Below are 18813 nucleotides of genomic sequence, written 5' to 3' on the forward strand. Positions count from 1 at the left end.
TGGTACCGTATTCACATCTTTGCCGTCAGTTTTGATGAAAGATACTCAGTTTTGTTATCACTATATTTTCTGGGTTCTTTCTGCTCTTCAGATGTTTTAGAACTTTTAAGGGATCTTCTGTCAGACTTGAGATTTTAATTACATCCTTACAAGTGTTTATATTGGTAATCTACTTATTTCATAATTGGGCAATTTTATTTTTGTAAATTCATAAGTAGTGACTCATTTGTTGTTTAAGTAGCATGTGATGGATAAGGGAAATGTTGACTACTTAATGGTTAAAAGAATGCTGATACATATACGAGATTGAATGCATTGGACATTAAATGAATTATTCTTAGTGGTGACCATATCTTTCCATGTACAAAATCCCCTCTGATGAAAATGAATTTACCAGCATGGAGGATAAAGGTCTTCAGTTTGTGTAGGTGGGTTGCTTGTGGCTTCACTGAAAGAAATGGTGCTGTTGGGGAGGGCAGATGTTTTTAAAGGCAACTGAGTCACACACTGAGTTAAATTCAGGACCTTTCCAGTGTGTATAAAGTGGTAACCCAACATCTGAGTATACATTTTAAGGCATGTATCAATTTAGTGAATGTGAGGAAGTGTTACCCTGTTTCCCCCATAACTGGACATCAGTTGGTTAGGCAAAAATCCTAAAGGAGATTCTTCTTTGTTTCTAATGAACTTTTTTATCCCTCCAGAAAAATAAAACTCTTCCAGTTACCAGAAGACTATATATTTCAGCTATTTAATCAACCACATTATGCATATAGAAGTCTGGTACTGTTTGTATTACACGTACGTATAGTGTGTAGTTCGTACGTGTCTGTCCATAGAATTACATATGGCATTTCTCTGCAGAACCCAGATTAATTCTTTCTCTGGGTTATTAGTGGCTGTTTTTAAAACCTGCACGCGTCACATAAAGTGAAGACATAAATCAATCAAAGCAATTTTGTAGCAAACACTCAAATTTCACCAGATAATTTAGGCAAGAGTGCCAAATGTCGTAGCTTAGAATGATCTAATAGTTGACCAGTTCACCATGTTGCCTGTATAAACAAAATTTCAAATTAATTTAATGAACTTTATGTAGTTGCCATTACAGTCAGAAGATACTATATTTCAGTTGAGTGAGTTCAAGATATTAAAAAACGTGGTATATTCCAGAGTTCACATTTCAGTCACTTCTCATGAGCCAAGACTTCATAGTTTTCCAAATAGAAAGGTCATGCTTTTTCTGGAAACTGGACAGGGTTGCAAAACAGTCTTTTAAAGAGCAAAATTCAATGAATCAAAAGCTTAGGGATTAAACTCCCCCTGATGTTATGTAGATTTAAAGAAATATTTATTACACAATAGGAGTTTCTCTAGATTCTGAACATGTGTAAGATTTAAGCAATGTTAAATTAAATAAGTAGCACAGTTTACTCCACCCACTTCTAATGCCTTCCAGCTAGAAAATCCTAGGAAGATAAATAAGCTGTTTTCTCTAAACACTGTGTTCTACTTAGAAGGATTTTGACAGCCCATTAAAATAAAAATTCTTTTACAGAAAAATCAGACCTATAAACCTTCAAATTTACAAAACAGTTAAATTACAAAATAGTTAATCCAATTTCATTCAGACTCTTTTGTTTTAAAAAGAGGGTTCATTTCTGGTTCCTTTAGTTTAAACAGTAAATGATCCTAACGCATGAGAAATATTTAGACTTACCTTTTTCCAGGAACACAGCAATTGTGTGACAAATAAAACTCCTTTTTGATGTATTTATATGGCAGTCTCTTAGGCCATCCAAAGATGCTGGTCACAGAGCCGAGAGGAGCGAGCCATCCTTTACAGGAAAGCAGGTAGAAGCACAGCGTTAGGGCAATGGAACAAGGAAAGTTATCTTGGACCAGTGGTTGTGGACAGGGCTGTGCTGGGCACCGCCATCTGTGGTTCTCAATCAGTGTGCCAGGGCACCCACATGTCAGTGTGATGAAGCCTCATGCGAAAGGGGGTTGTCTGTAGTCGGCACAAGCCTCCTACCTGCTGCTGCTCTATCTGCCCCCATCACCATGACACGTGTGCACGTCTCACACCCAGACACACGAAACCCAGGCGTATCACTGATGTCTAAGCGCTGGCAGTCACAGCCCATGGAACTCAGCCCAGGTGAGTTGAATTATGGGCTATGAATGACTGCTCTGGTGGAGAATGTCTTGGTTATCTCCACGGATTACCTATAAGGTTGACACGCTTCCAGGGACTTTTTCTGCTTTTCTTTGTCTGTTTTGCTGTCATTTCTGTGAACCAACCATTTGTTTTTTCTGGTGCAGCCTTTGAAAGATCAGGCACCTGATGAGCTGATGTACGTGTTGGAACTCAGAAAACGAGTCGCCATCAGCTGGCTTCTTTACTGCTTGCTTGCACCATTTCCACATATGTCATTGTCCTTAGAAACATCTTGAAGTTTATAAAGAAATCAACATTTACTGATGAAAAGATGAATGCATGCATGTATAACAAGGGACAGAAACTGCCTCCAGAGGAAATTGTACAAATCTGTTTATTACAAAATGTCCACTCACAGAAAAACACAAGAAAAACTTTTATACTTTGATATTTGGGAAAGGAACTGGTGTCTCCGATACAAAATAATTTACACATAATCCATACCATTTTATTTTATATAGAAATAGGTCATTATTACAACAGCTGTACATGTCACTACACTTCGTCTTATAATTACATAAAATCTTTTCTTTAGAAACATCTCAACATAACAAAACATACAAAAAAAAAAAAAAAAGCAAAGTGCATTATGAAAAGGAAATCCAGTCCTGGGTCTTATCATGAAAGATGTGTAGGAAGATGCAGCACTCTCCCTCCCAGGCCCAGCACAGGTGGGGTCCCTCAGGGCCTGTCTGGCTTGTGAAACCCCTCCCTTCTTAGCCCTGGAGTTCTCAAGATTCTGGAATGTCAGCTGCATGATTGTGCTTCGCTTTGAGTCCGCCTTGTAGTTGCAATTAATGAAGTAAACAGGAAACAGTCCAGTGTTATATTTAGGGGGAAAAATCACCAGCATGGTGTGGGGTGGAGACCCTCATTCCATTAGGGTTTTGGCCAGAGGGTGTGAGGCTACAGCCTGGTCAATGACCAGCTGTGCTCTCTGATTGGTGGGCTGTTTTTGTTACTGTGGTCTCCAAATGAAGTCACGAGACCTCATTAGTTTTCAAAGTTGAAAGTGCCTAGGTTATCTCCTCTGTGCAGCTGTGCAAATTAAAACAAAAACAACCATTTAAAAATAATGAAAAATAATCTCTTTATTCTCTCTTCAACAGATCTCTGACCCAAGTGCTTCCGGAATGCAAAGGAAAGAGGATCGAGAGAATGAAGGCCAGCTAGCATGTGTGGACGGGCCACTGCTGGCTAGCGTGACCAGTGTGCTCTCGGGAGGATGCAACGAGATGCGCCATCTGATAAGGTCAACTGAGGCACAACGTCCCAATATGGCTGTAGAGTGTGCCCGAGGCGTGCAGAGGCAAGGAGAACCCGGCCAGCTTTGCTGCTCATTCCCGCGTGCCAGCTGCTGCTGTCCGGGGATGGTTACCATCCAGGAGATCCGAAATGTACGCAGTGTGCACAAATGCCAAGGGTTTAAGTTCAGACTCCTCTCCCCCTTCGTCTGTCCATCAGTTAAAGTTGACTGGGGCCCGCCTGAGGTGCCAGGGCACTACCGGGGGGGCTGCTGGAGGCCTGATGACTCCGACAGGCTGCTGACCCTGCGGGAGGGGCGAGGGGGCTGGGGTTGCGGGGCGAAGCCCAGGGTCCCTGGCTGCTGGGAGTAGGTGGAGAGAAGGAGCGAGTCCTGGTGCTCACTGTGCAAAGAGGTTGGCGCCTGTACCTGGAAAGAAAAGGAAAAGGGCTCCAGCGGTGGTCCTGCAATTCCACATCTCCTCAGCTGAAATGTGGATGTGGTCAGACCCCTGGACTCTCCTCTGTGGCTGGGGGTGAGGGGGTGTCTCGTGGTGAGGGCTCGGGCGGGACCTTGGGGGGAGGGTGCATGGGGGGAATGGAACTCGAGGCTCTGTCAGACGGGGGTAAATTCTGAAGCCAAGCTTCCTGCCAGCACGAGGGGCTCCTCCTGGCCCAGTGGGAACGTGTGCACACGGTCCACGGGCAGCCTGTACATTTCCGGATGTTGGAAGCTGAGACCACATGCAGGTAACATACAGGGCAGGATCCAAACACGCACACAGCCTGCATACTTTCACTGGTGTTCCCTGCTCCATAACTACTTCCAATTACTGCCTAATGCCGGCATCTACTAGGAAACATCCTTCTTTGAAGGTCAGAAACTTCAGCTGGCCAACCCCCAACTTTGGAACCTTCAGTCTCATCTCCCACAACCTCCGTCCATGAAGTGTCCCCCTCCAAGTGACCCAGGCCAGCCTGTTTCTGAGGCTGCTCAGGTTGTCTCTCTTGCTGGGACAACGTCCCTTCGGCTCTCAGTTACCCACACTGATATTGCCCAGTCTCTGGCTCTGCAGCAGTGTCCCCGAGTCCCTCCTTCCCAAAGGCCTCCCAGACACCCACAGAGCTCTGTGGGCATTAACCCAGAGCCCCGCTGCTCTCTGTGACAGCCCCCATCCCTGGGGGCCCTGAGGAGGCCGAGCACTCTTCGCCTCCCTAACCCTGTCTTGGGTGGAACAGGTGTCTGCAAACATGGTTGCTGCTACTGCTGAGAAAATACACGGGGACCCCTAACTCTCCCCTGCCCTGTCATGGCATCACCCCTGGGCTGGGGGCTGGGAGCTGGGCCCAAATCCCGTCTGACAAGCTACACAGAGCTGAATCTTGAGTTGCCTCCCACCATGCCTGGGGTCAGCGAGATTTGAAAAGCCTACCCCAGTCGGTTTGGCAGCTTTGAATTCAATGAGGTTCTAGACCTGCAAGGATAACTCTTTTCACCTCTATCTCATTGTCCTCTAAGGATCTGTCACTGCACACTCTCCTGTGGTTTTGCAGGTGCCCAAGCAGGGTGGCTGGGTGAAGGGAAAGCCAGTGTACTTGGCACTTGCTTTAAGTAACTAGTGACTGCATGTAAACGTTTTCCTGGAAAGCCCCTGTCTCGTGCAACGTAATTGTATTTATTAAGGAAGTTGGATGAATCTTTAACCCAACATGATTTAATTTTATATTTGTATAAGACTTTGTGTATAAACATACTAACAAGTCCGAGAAACACAGTTGTCAGTGTCTGATTTTCACTTTAAAACTATGGACACCATAATAAAAATTACTTTTTAGAAATGGACCTTTTTAGCACATAACCATCCTAGCATAATAGCTGATGCTAAATTTCTCACACTATATATACTTATAACCTTTGAGCAATAGGAGCTTTAGAAACTATAAAGATTCAAATACAAATCTGTCAGGGGTTTATTGCTGCCCTGAGGACTAGAACCACCTCCAAAGGAAGTGGGGGAAAGGCCTGTCTGGCCTGGGCTGGGAGCTGGGTCCCTGGGCTGGGGGCTGGGTCCCTGGGCTGGGGGCTGGGTCCCTGGGCTGGGGGCTGGGTCCCTGGGCTGGGGGCTGGGTCCCTGGGCTGGGAGCTGGGTCCCTGGCTGGGGGCTGGGCCCCTGGGCTGGGGGCTGGGTCCCTGGGCTGGGAGCTGGGTCCCTGGGCTGGGAGCTGGGTCCCTGGGCTGGGAGCTGGGTCCCTGGCTGGGGGCTGGGCCCCTGGGCTGGGGGCTGGGTCCCTGGGCTGGGAGCTGGGTCCCTGGGCTGGGAGCTGGGTCCCTGGGCTGGGAGCTGGGTCCCTGGGCTGGGGGCTGGGCCCCTGGGCTGGGGGCTGAGCCCCTGGGCTGGGAGCTGGGTCCCTGGGCTGGGAGCTGGGTCCCTGGGCTGGGGGCTGGGTCCCTGGGCTGGGGGCTGGGTCCCTGGGCTGGGGGCTGGGTCCCTGGGCTGGGGGCTGGGTCCCTGGGCTGGGAGCTGGGTCCCTGGGCTGGGAGCTGGGTCCCTGGCTGGGGGCTGGGTCCCTGGGCTGGGGGCTGGGTCCCTGGGCTGGGGGCTGGGTCCCTGGGCTGGGGGCTGGGTCCCTGGGCTGGGGGCTGGGTCCCTGGGCTGGGAGCTGGGTCCCTGGCTGGGGGCTGGGTCCCTGGGCTGGGGGCTGGGTCCCTGGGCTGGGGGCTGGGTGCCTGGCTCGGGGCTGGGTCCTTGGGCTGGGGGCTGAGCCCCTGGGCCCTGGACTGGGGGCTGGGGGCTTGGATCTGGGCCCTGTTTCCCCCCAAGCCCCCCACAATTGCCCTACACCCACCTGCAGGAAGTGCTGCTGGGCCTGTGCTGGCTGCAGGGGTGCCGGCTGGGAGCTGGGGAAGCTGGGGTGCAGCACCGCCTGCCCCATCAGCAGGACAGGGGTCGGGGCGCCGCTGCTGGTGCTGTGCACGTCTGCGTTCGTAAACATGGCCTGGCTCTGTGCATACCTGTGGATTCACAAGGGAAGGAGAAAACAGGCCTTTAAGGAAGAGGTGTTGGTATGATACCAACAGCATGGGCAACATGGGAAACATAGATAAAGTGGATCTTTTCAAAATGAAAAATGTTTGTGCATCAAAGGATACCGTCCATGAAGCAAAATGGTCACCCAAGAAAAAGATCTGCAAATCATGTATCTAATAAGGGATTAACGTCCAGCACATGAAAAGCACTCCTACAACTCAACAACAACAACAAACAACCCAATTAAAAAATGGGCAAAGGGCTTGGATGGACATTTCTCTAAAGAAAAGATACAGATGGCCACTAATCACACTAACAGATGCTCAACATTACCTGTCATTAGGGAAATGAAAAGCAAAGATGGCAATTAGGAAACAAACAAACAAACATAAAAAACAAGTGTTGGTGAAAATGTGGAGAAAAGGGAACCCTCGTGCACTGTTAGTGGGATTGCAAATTGGTGCAGCCACTACGGAAAACAGCATGGAGGTTCCTCAAAAAATTAAAAACAGAACTACCTTATGGGCCAGTGATTCCAACTCTGGGTATATACCCAAAAGATGCGAGAATAGGTGCTCAAACAGCTATTTGTACACCCATTGTCATAGCAGCAGTATTCACAATAGCCAACAACCCAAGTGTCCATTAATGGGGCAATGGATAAACTGTAGTCTATACACACAACATAATGTTATTCAGCCTTAAAAAGGAAGGAAATTCTGACACATACTACGACATGGATGAGGCTTGAGGACATTATACTGAGTGAAATAAGCCAGACGCAAAAGGACAAACACTGTATGATTCCACTTATATGAGGTCCCTAGAGTAGTCAAACTCTGAGAGACGGGAAGTAAAGCAGTGGCTGCCAGGGTCTGGGGGAGGAGAGATGGGGAGTTATGTGTAATGGGGACAGAACTTCAGTTTGGGAAGATGAAAAAGTTCGTGAGCTGGATGGCGGTGATGGTTGCACGACAATGTGAATATCCTCAATGCCACTGAACCGCACACTTAAAAATGGTTAAGATGGTAAATGTTACATGATATATGCGTATGTGTTCTACCACAATAAAAAATAACACACAATGGGATTTATAGATGATGTAATACAGAATTGTACACCTGAAATCTATGTAATTTTACTAACAATTGTCACCCCAATAAATTTAATTAAAAAACAAACAAACAAACAAACAAACAAAAAAGAAAATAAACTACGTTCTTAATCTGTAGCTTCACAAAAAAAATAAAAAATAAAAAATAAAAAAAGAGGTGTTGATGATAACGAGCTATTAACAAGGGGTGAAAAGAGGCATTTAGGAAAAGGTCTGCAGGAGTACAGACTAAGAATAGACGCTTAAAGACACTGGAGAGAAGCCCATTTTGCATTATAGTTTTAGAAATGTAATTTCTCTATATGGGGTCACTTGCAACAGGCATTGTGGGGTTTAAACGTCCCCTGGGAGGCCTCTGTGTATGTGGGAGGCAGACCCAGACACACCCTAGAAGATGGAGTGTTAGGTCATGTCTGGAAGACGGGGAGGGGGGAGGTGGGGAGGATATAAATTATTGGGTTGACCGAAAATGGCCGTTAGAGTTCCAAGAAGAAAGAGTTTCCATTTTTACCTAGTTCACTGCATTTTAAGCATCTCCGGAAAGTGATGTAACTAGAATCATTGTTTCCACTCATTTGGATCACTTAGGAAGAACAGCCAAAATCCAAAACCAAAACCAAAACCCCCCTGCCTGACAGAGAGCAAGCACCACTGGAGAATTTACAGGCAGGTTCCCGCGGTGCACAATCCACGCCCATCACAGGGTTTCTATCAGGACAGAATGAAATGACAGAGGCACAAGGCCTCTGACCCTCAGAAATGCTCGGAACCATCTGCTGTTACTATTATTAGTGGCTGAAGGAGGACGGGGGAAAGACTTTTGGGGATGGTCCCACGGGGTGGCTGTAAAGTCGTCATGAGGACACACCAGGCCTAATTAGCTGGCACTGTCCTGGTGAACTTCTGACAAAAATTAAACCCATGTTTACACACAAAAAAAGACTTTTGTGAGATAGCTCTATTTCTGCTTCATTTCAAAGGGCTAGGAACTGTTTTCCACTGGCTTTTCAAGCATTTGCCCCTATGTCTCCCACCAAGACCCTTTGTCTCTAGAATTAAACAGCTGAGCAAAGCTGCTTCTGGTTTTAGGGTTTCTCCTGGGGTGGGGAAAGGACAGAGAGAGAAAGGGCTGCATGTCTGGGAGGGCCAGAGGGCCCCCATTTGCAGGGTTTCACAGTCCCGTTGCGCAGTTCTAGAACCACAGAGCAGGCAAAGTGTGCCTGTGGAATTTGCCAGCAACTGCTGGTCAGCAGGAGCCGTGGGCTACATTTCCCTGGTATACAATCAAGGGCCAAGGCATTCAGACCTGTAAAGACGTCCGAAAATAATGCCAAACGGGGCATATAATTGTTCCATTCAGGTCCTGTTCTAAGCATGGGATGCTGACACAAAGTGTTATCTGCTCCCATGGGAAACAGCAGAAGAAAAGCTAAGGGGGTGTCCTTCAAAGGTGGACCCTGTCTTCAGTGGACACTCACAGGGCTAGCTGCTGGTCCACGCAGCCTGAGACCACCCAGTGCGGCTCTCAGCCTCCTCCCTCCCCCGGGCCACCTACTTGACTTGTTGTCCAGTCCTGCTGACCTCTGAGGGCTGCCTCGCATCACAGGACCCAGGCATCATGGGCTGGATAGGCTGGCTCAGCAACAGCCTTTGAGCGGAGGAAGAGACAAGTGGGAAACTGATCAGCCCCAAACTGCAGACCCGCTGGCCGATGGCGGCACCTGCCCAGCTGGCGGGACCCTTTCCAAAGTCTGACGGAATCGCCACTTCGCCTGCTCTGTTCTCGGAGGACGATGAACGCAGCGGGTCACTTCCTCTGGCCATCAAGACCCCAGCCCTCTGTTGCCTCTGTGTCAGCTGAGATCAGCTTCGGAGGGCCTGGAATCTAATTGTCTGAACTCTGCCTCCATCCACAGCAGGAAGGAGAGCAGAAATGCATCATCTAAAGCGACACCTCAGTTACCTTTTAAACAAAGGACAGTCTCCGTACCTGAGCTGCCGATCGTGGCTGAAGTCTGGGCTGGGCTGGCACTGGCTGGCGTCCTGGGAGGTGGAAGCCGGCGTGGTCAGGCTCAGAGTTGGTGGGAGCACGGCTGCAGGGCTGCTGAACTGGGGCGTCAAGCTGCCCACTGAGTGGCCACTTCCCTGTATCATCTGGGAGCTTCTCATTGGCTTGGGACCCTGTTGCATCATTTAATGAGAAAGGTAAAACGCAGACTCACCTCCAGTGTCATCTCTCCAGGAATCCTCCCTAGAACCTTGTTCTACCCCCCTTGGTTTCTTGTGTAACTTAAGACCTACTGACTACTTACTGAATTCTTTTGATCTTACGACTATCTTCCCCATAAGATTGTAAACACCTCAAGGATTTTTGAATCTTGGTGCCTAGGGCAGTGTCAGGTGCCCAGCAGGCAAGACAGAGATGTGTGTTGAACCAAACAACTTTCTGCTTCACAAATTCCACTCCAGATGTGGGGACCCCAGGCGTCCTCCTGCCCCAGGGCCTTTGCACTGGCTGATTGCTCTATATGTAATGTTCTTCCTCGACAGCGATATACCTCACTCTTTCATTCCCTCAGGCCTTTGCTCAAGTATTATCTTCTCAGCGAGGCCTTCTCTGGCCACCTGGTTAAAACTCCAACCCATCACTCACCTTCACCAGCATCCCTGAATTGCCGTTTTTCACACTGCGGTTTTCACTTATTTGTATCTCTCTCCCCACTGGGACCAGAGATCCTTTTTTTCTTTTCTTTTGTGTTCATTGCTATCCCTTGGTGCCTAAAGCTCAGTGCCTGGCATGAAGTACTTATTGAGTGAAATAACAAATGAATGAAGGGAAGGGCTTGGGTTTGCTTTTGGGTTTTCTATTCTGTTTCATTGACTGTCCATTCATACGATGGCACCACAGTGTTTTAATTCTCAGAATCTTTCAATATCAGATAGTGTCAATCCTGCCTCAGTTTTTTTCTTTTCCAAAATTTTCTTAGCTATTCTCGCCATTCATTTTTCTTCTGACTGTCAGAACCAAAAGGCTGTATTTTAAAGTAGAACCCTTAAATCTGGGTGAAGATGGACTAAACTCTCTCATACATGTACTTCTCTACATTTTATTGTCCATTATCTGTTTACGTTTCTAGAGCCCCCACTAGACTAGAAACACTGTGAGGTCAAGGCCAGCTCTTCTTCCTCTTTGTTCCCCTGGGGGCTGATGAGCAGCAGGAGCTCAGCGGAGGTTTACGGGGCCCATGAGTACGTGTGCAAACACACGAGGCAGAGGGAGGGGCTTATCCTATGACCTTCCAGAAGCAGGGGCTCAGGACCTCTTATTCTATTCGAGTGCCAGTTATCGACTGCAACCTCATCAGATGCAAGGTCACTGGTGGCTGTTAGCAAGTGGTAATGGCTCTGAGGGCTTTGCAGAGAATCTGGGGCACTGGGAGGGGCATGGTGGCCCTGGGGAAAGGGACCACGGATGGAAGTGGATAACCTGTGTTCTCCCACTGATACTGGCTAAGACTGAGGGTAGATGATGAGACTGAGGACACATGAGTGGGGATGTTTACCTGGGTTGATATCACACTCGATTCTCTGAGCAGGTGCTGGTTCGTGACCTGGACAGAGGCGATCTGCCCCGGAAGCTGAGGGCTGGTGGTGAGCGGGGACTGGGGCTCCGGGGCCGACCTCTGCGGGAGCTGCTGCGGAGCGTCAGGCCGCTGGGCACTGCTGAAGCTCAGGGAGACGGCTGGCTGCTGCAGAAACATCTGGAAGCACAACAGGAATGCCTTTAAGCTTGGGGTCACAGGGGCCTCCACAGGCCTGCACTTGATTTGTCTGTCCACGGTAAGTGGTCCGCTTTTCTGCGCTCTCTGACCTGCCTGGGAAGCACTCATTCACTCAACATGGAGACACTGAGGGTCTGTGACGTCACGAGCACCGCGCCAGACCCCAGAGATGGAGCAGTGGGCCAGAGAGACACTGGGACTGTCTTCTGGAAGGTTCCACAGCCTAGTGATGGGGGTCTAACAGTGTCAAGACAGTTAGACCCAGAGGGTCTATTGATGACTTGTACTCGCATAGAGTCTGGGCTGCCTTATCCGTGTCTTATTAGAAGGGAGAAACGTCCTGTCAATGGAATGAATGATGCAATACTGGGGGCAGAGAGTTGGCTCACCTGTAGTGTGGGTTGCATTGTCCTGGCAGAAGGACCAGGCCCTGTGCCCGGCCTTGAATCTCTGACCAGTGACCAGGGTCTGTACCCATATTGTGGATGGATACTTTCAACTCAGTGCTCCCAGCTGGGAAGGTAAACCTGCCTTCCCGCATTAGTTGGGTGACTGCTGCCCCAGAAAGGCGAAGGACATAACATCAAGTCCATGAGCTTTAAAATCGTGTTTAAGGACAAGCTTTATCATCGTGATACTCTCTATGGACCGTGTCATCTAAGATGTGTCACAACGAAGAGGCTGTGTGTGATCCATTAGCCTGGTGATTTCAACATGAAACGTGTGGGAGGATTTGATCAAGTTCATAAAGAGCGTTGACATTTTGTGATCACATCGATCTACCTCATTTATAAGTTTGGAGTATTTGATGAAAAAGAATTGCGTAAGTGCTAACAAAGATTTGACTTCTCAGGTTTATGTCTGTCTTGTTAGGTATGTGACATGTGTTTGAGAGATTTAAACACACCAAATTTGTAAATTAATGGCTTTGGTCGATAATGTTGGTTATTTACAATTTGTTAAATTTATAAACTAACTGCACGTAAACAAAAAAAGGAAAAGCATTGGTCCTTTTAGACCAAATTTGTAGATTTGTGAATAAAATCATTATCTGTAAGCTGACGCTAAAGGCTTAAGAAAAAAACAGCTTTAATGGTTTGAGTATTAATTTAAACTTAAGACCTGTGTCTGGCTCTTTTGCAAAAGCCACCTGGAGTTCGCTGAGGCAGCACATGGAGTAAAAACGTCAGCTGGTATTACCTGTGTGCTGGTTCTTGACCAAGCACCCCACTTCCTTTCAGGGCTCTAGTTTTGCGTTCTGCAGGGGAGACTCTCTTCTTCCTGGCCTCTGGAGTTTGAACCCCTATTCCTGCACTCAGTGAGTGCAGCCTCACCCCCAGCACGGAACCCACAAGCCTGCATTTGTGGAGCGGTTTTGGGAGGAAGGATGTGGACCCACAGGGGGCAGGCCCTTGGAGGAGCGCTTAAAGGTCAGGAAGTTCAAGTGTGTGGTTCAGAGGAGGTGTCAGCCATCTTCTGCATCTAGTGCCATCCTTACCTACTTTCCTGTCACGTCCCCAGCCCCAGCACAGGTGCCTGCAGCTTGGAATGAGGGCCCCGCATCCCTTTACAAGTTAAGAAGAAATTTCTGGGTGTCCTCGTCTCAGATTCAGTACCCATTCACTACAGATCCAGTCTGAGGATCGTGCTTCATTCAATCCCAGCTCCCTGTTATAATATGGCTTGTTTCTAGGGGAACCTATACTTCAGCACTTCAGCAAAAACCCATTACTCACACCCAGTGACATATATTTTTTCTGGTATAATACAATTCACCTTCGGATTATAGTTCAAAGAATCTTTATTTAGGACAGGCAGTATTATCTAGCTTAAATCAGACATACCTTAGTTCAAACTGCAACCCCCCCATGTACTAGTGGTATGACCTTGGATAATTTTCATAACTTTTCAAAGCCTTAGTTTCCTCATTAATAAAACAGGAACACTAACAGCACACACCTCATAAAGGACTAAATGAGAATTATGCTGAGACACAGTAAGTGCTCAATAAATGCTAGATAATAATAATATTTAAAATGAAAAAGGAGAATTTTGCTCCTTTGTCTCTCTGGGCATATAAAAAATATCTGAGAAGTGAATGAATGGAATAAATAAATGAATGAATAAACAAATAAATGAAGCTTTTACTCATAGAAAGAAGGGAAACTGCTTCTGTTTGTGCTATGTCAAGGGATCACTTGGTCTGCTACTCTGTCTGATTGATATATGGTCTCTGAGGGTAGAAACCTTATCCTGTTTAATCTCTGTTTCCCCATAGTACCTGATACATAATGGGTGTTTGCTGGCTGGCTGGCTGGAAAGATAGATGGGGGTAGGGGTGGATGGATGGATGGATGGATGGATGGATGGGGGCTGAATGGATGGGTAGGTAGATGGATGGAAGGAAGGAAGGAAGGAAGGAAGGAAGGAAAGATGGATGGATGGATGATACATGAGTGGAAGGAAGAAGGGAAGGAAGGAAGGTAGGAAGAAAGGAAGGAAGGGAGGGAGAGAGGACCAATTAAGGAACCCATTTGCCATTGCTACAGGTGTCCTTCCAGACATTTCTCTGAGTAGCCAGGAGAGGGCGCGCATACTCTCAAAAAGAAAGAGGCAGCCATCCCCCGACTGCAGGGGGTGACAGAGCCTTTCCTCAGAACAGCTCTCCCCAGGTAGCATCCTTGGTGACTCCATCTAGGCGCCAGCACCTCTCCCTCATAACCCAATCTTTTTTTTCTTTTAGATCATACTTAGCAAGCATCACAGGCACACACAGTCTCAGTGACAGATCTGAGCCAATGAGTAGGAAAGCCCAGTGAACTCGGATACAGGACTGTTGGGGGTAATGCTGGTTTGTGGCTGTGCACAGCCAGGCCTGTTTTATCAACAACAAAGCAGAATTTTATGGCTTCAGAGGATGACTTCTTCAAAAGGCTCTGCGGTCCATTTTATAGAAAGCATGAGAAAAACAATTCCCTAATTCAAGTGGAAAAAGTTAGCAGAGAAAAAACAGACTGCTAATTTTTCAAGCATGAACCAATCCTAGGCTCACATGTGGTTTGTCATTGTTCTTATCTGCTTACTTCTACAAATACTAATTATTATGGAACATTTCAGAAGTACACAAAATAGAGATACTCTGTAAGGAAACCCCCACATCATCACCAGGGGTTTATCAATGTTTTGCCATTCTTATTTAATCTACCCCCCCACTTTTAGGGGGGAGGAGTGGAGTAATTTTTACTTGTTTTTCTTTATGATTAAATCATATAGCTTTTTTTTAGAAAAACAAATACATTTTGATTAAGCATATTGGAACGTATTTCTTTAAAACTTTAAACTTGCAAAAATGCAAGAAGGCAGACTGCTAGAGGGAATGTTCTCTGGTTTGACTATCTGTGGATTTCCATGTTCTCTGGAAAATTCCACTGCAAAGATAAGGTTACAGGAATAAAAACAGGGAAGGGACGCACTGGAGACAGAGTCTAAAGGCTTGATTTCCACGTGTTCCTTACAGTTAGATTCTTGTGTCGCCTGTTATTTTAGAATTCAGCCTTCATGTTAAATAGGCAGGAAATAGAAAAGTCTGGGCTCTGAGGAGGATGTTCATGCGCCTACCTTCCATTTAGTTAGCAGTTTCTGACTCAGTTTCCCCCTTCCTGTTAGTATAAAAATCCCATTGAAATAATCGGAGTCAAGCAAATTCTAGGGGTTGGACCCTGGGTCAATGAGAAAAGAATACATCTGGGAAAGAATAAGTGAAAAGGGATTTTGACACCTCAATGATTGCATTTCTTCTCATGTAAACGGTGCAGTCTTTTCCTCTGTCAGTTTCGGGGGTGTCCCTGAAGAGGTGGGGGTGGGAGGGAGCAGCAGGGCTCTGGAGGTGGCCATGGCTTTCTCAGCAAAGCCCGGCACACACAGGCCTGGGTGACAGTGGGGGGTAGGGGTGAGTCCTTGCTCAGCTCTGGCCTCTTGCAGGAGCCAGCACTTCAGGGGAGCCCAGGACACAGGACGGCTACCCAGGTGTCCCCCTCTGAGGACGGCTACCCAGGTGTCCCCCTCTGCCTAGTAACTCTGCACCATCGTGCGCTTATCCCAGCGTGCACGCCTTAGGACCCTGTGCCTGCACAAGGCCTGCCTATTGGGGGTGTCACTGCCCTTCAGGAGCTGTGTGGCCGGTGGAGTGTCTGTGTGGACAGTCAGGGAGAGAGGCAGGGACATGCTGCAGGTATTTTTCCAAGGGGTCTCTTCTGCATCCTTCTGTCTCTCCTATGGGGGTGCAAAGGCTTACAGCTGTCAGGGCAGACTCCGAAGTTAGCGACAATTACCTTTACAATTAAAGGCTGGGTCCAAAGATGCACTTTGGAAGAAAAACAGTCCTGGACTGACATAAGTGACACTTGGTAAAAATAACTTATCCTTGAAAGAGATCCAATATAAAGATTTTCCTCTAAGACGAAACTCTTAAAAGGATGCAAAGAAGTGACAACTGGGGGTCATAGTTAAAAGCTGCTGCTGTCAGAGCACAGAGATTGCCCCATTGGCATTGGGTGGCCTGGAGGTGCCAGCATACAGACCCCCAGTCCCCCAGCTCCCTCTGCTGTCCCCATCAGGGTGTAGATGTCATCACTTCCCATTCTCTCCCTCCATTCATGCTTCGGGTAAGAGGAAGCAGAGCAGCCTGGGCTGGGCGTTAGGAAAGCGACGTCACACGGGGACTGTAGGAGGGCTGGCGCTTCTAACCCCGAAGGATGCAGGCTGGCATCCGTGCAGGGCAATCCACCCACAAACCCATGAATGAACATGCAGGTGGGGCAGCAAACACGTGCCCGACGCAGAGAGGGGAGAATGAAGAGGGTGTCATGCAACTTTCACGTTTGGCCCAGAGTTGGGGACAGAGGAGGTGGCATTCATTCCTCGTGCTCCTTCTGTAGTGGTTTCAATATGCTGAGTAAGTGAGCAGGACTCATGCAGTCCTGCCTGCCCTGGGAGGGTGGATAAGGACACCCCACGGAGAGGGGAGGACAGACCACGCTGGCCCACTGGCCCAGGCGGAGCATTACCTGGACACTGGAGTCCTGGACCAGGCAGAGCTGCTCCTGGATCTTGTGGAGCTCTTCCTGCTGCCAGCGGATGTTGGCCTGCAGGATGCGCGTCCGCTGCTCCAGCTGGTCTTTGATGGTCTGGAACACGCTGAACTGTGCCGGGAACTTCCAGGTGGAGTCAGAAAATGGAACCAGATGACAGAGTTATTTCCGCCTCGCAGACAGATGCTGCTGCTGTTCCGAGGGGCACAGCCCACTTTCCTTCCCATCCCTTCTCCACTCTTTTCAAGTGTCCCTAATGAGTGACCCACAGCCGGCTGGGAGTTCAGCAGTGAGCACGGGCTATGGATTACGGCCGGGTGTCCCAGGCGTCCCCCTGTGAGCTTTTCTCAGGCCCACCAGAACCTGCGGGACAAATTTACTAATGGTTTTGGAGATGACTGTCAAAAGCAGGGTATCCGAGACCCCCCCATTCCTTTTCCCCCCCTCTCATCTAGGTCATGATAATTTGCATGTGACAGCTTCATGGGCAATTTTGCGTCCTATCATTATCTTAAATCTGATCCTGGACAGCAGGGCTCTTCTGCAACAATTCCCGAATGAACTTGAATTTGATGGTGTGTTTCACAGGAGTCCTGCTCTCCAAACCGGCCTTCCTGGGGCCATGAGGCCTTGTCACCCTCCCTCCCCTCCCCCAGGCTCACTTGTGGCAACGCACTTCTCGAAAATCTGTGCAAAAATGAACTAAGGAGAAGGACAATACCAGGGCCTAACCTTTATCCCGAGGAGAACACTGGCAGAGGTGACCTTATAGGAGGGACAAGGCTATCTGCTTTGCCGAGAGCGCTGTCTCCCCTTCCTTTCACTTCTGACTCCCTTTCTGGGATGGAGGTCGGCCTCAGGAAAATCTTGGAGATGATCCCTGATCCCTGTCACCAGCTATCTACCCCAGCACAAGGCTCCTTGCAGGAAACCAATGGAGGGGGTGGACCATGGGATAGGAGGTGAGTTTAAAAGTACCTACACTAGACGACACTATATCACAAAAATCTTCATCAGAATGCAAGTGATCAAAGCAATCAGGGGGGATTTTGAAAGAGTATTCGATTGAGAAAGAAAACAAGCTGGATCAGATACTTAATTCAAAAAACAAAACACAAGAGCCTCTGTGGTGAGTTCCACCAAATCAGGACACATTCAGAAACAGTCCTGACAAGTCCAGGGGAGACCCTCTGGGTTGAGGGGGCTGGGCAGTCCTTGGGGAGCCAGCACTGCAGTTCATCAGTTACTTCTAGAATGATTCTTATTTTCTTAGTTTCAGCGTCTTCCTGTGATACCTGGCCTAATTCAGACCTTTGCTAAAATATCATGAGCAATTTAGAGTTATAAAAAATGAAGAGGAACATGGAAAAGTGGCAGGGAGATGAACAAAGACTGTTGAAAAGATCTGAGAAAAAGATACTAGCGGAAAGAGCAGGATGGATGTCTCTAGAGAACATGAGAATGGTGAAGGGGACAGGCATAAAAACCAAGGCTGTAGCTTGGCATGCCCCACCTGCAAGATGGAAAAAGTAGTCCCTATTTGGGGGCCTTGGTTTGGTACCTAAGTGCGTGACACATGTCGGCACCAATGCACCCACACGCTCCAGAGGGCAGCACGCACTGTGTCTTGGGGAAGTTTCACGACCTGCTCCCCCTCACTCCCAGTCCCAGACTCACCTGTGCCATGGGGGCAGGTGGGTTCTGCAAAATGGCCTGAGGCAGGAGCTGCTGTGTGAGGTCACAGGACACTGGGGCAGGCAGGGGAGCCTGGGGAAGAGAAGGGCTCTGTTAACAGACACTGCCTCTGGGCCCTCACAGAGGTTCAGCGGTGTGGTCACTCAGTGGGCTTACAGGAGGCCCTTCCACACTAGAGTGAAGAGCTCACTTCTGGAAGGTACAGGCGCGTGTTCCGTGGGCAAAGGTGGGGCAGCAGGCTGGCGCAGCACGCGGGCGGTCCTCGAGCGAGGTCCCAGCATCACTCAGGGCGCATGATGCCTCTGCCAAGCCATGGCTCCCTGTCGGAGCTTGGCACCTCGCACCACTTCCCTCCCTTGCGTCCTGTTCTAGACTCCATTCTTGGTGGGTTTGGTTGCTCTTCTCCCATACTGATAAATTCTTAGCAGTGCCACTGAATGGTATGAAGGGGGTCGTATGTACAACCAGTGTTGGCTTTGCGTGTGGTCCTTATCCGTTCTCTCAACACTAAGGCAGAGGGCCAGACATGCCGGGCATATCTGTCTGTAGACTCCCCCGGGATGCTGGTGCAACTCGCCAGACTCTGCCTGGAATTCATCAGACTCCTAGGGAGTCAGGTGAGTGACAGGACTTGCTCCC

The 18813-nt window shown here is 48.4% G+C and overlaps 1 protein-coding gene across 2 annotated transcripts in view; it reads right to left on the reverse strand.

Moving 5' to 3' along the window:
* Positions 1-2537: 2537 nt before the first annotated feature.
* Positions 2538-18813, reverse strand: part of NPAS2 (neuronal PAS domain protein 2) — a 145693-nt gene continuing 129417 nt past the window's right edge. Inside the window, exons 15-21 of one of the 2 annotated variants that reach the window (XM_019753869.3) lie at positions 18157-18246; positions 16456-16602; positions 11171-11368; positions 9598-9788; positions 9163-9255; positions 6311-6476; positions 2538-3893 (exon numbers count right to left, since the gene is read on the reverse strand). In XM_019753869.3, the coding sequence (XP_019609428.3) occupies positions 3723-3893; positions 6311-6476; positions 9163-9255; positions 9598-9788; positions 11171-11368; positions 16456-16602; positions 18157-18246 (1056 nt within the window). In that variant the 3' untranslated portion in view covers positions 2538-3722. Of the gene's footprint in view, positions 3894-6310; positions 6477-9162; positions 9385-9597; positions 9789-11170; positions 11369-16455; positions 16603-18156; positions 18247-18813 lie in introns of both variants that reach the window. The other variant, XM_088796013.1, reaches the window with a different exon arrangement.

This window comes from Rhinolophus sinicus, chromosome 2 (genome assembly GCF_057876585.1).
Source record: "Rhinolophus sinicus isolate RSI-liver-muscle chromosome 2, RSI-T2T, whole genome shotgun sequence".
Taxonomy (NCBI): domain Eukaryota; kingdom Metazoa; phylum Chordata; class Mammalia; order Chiroptera; family Rhinolophidae; genus Rhinolophus; species Rhinolophus sinicus.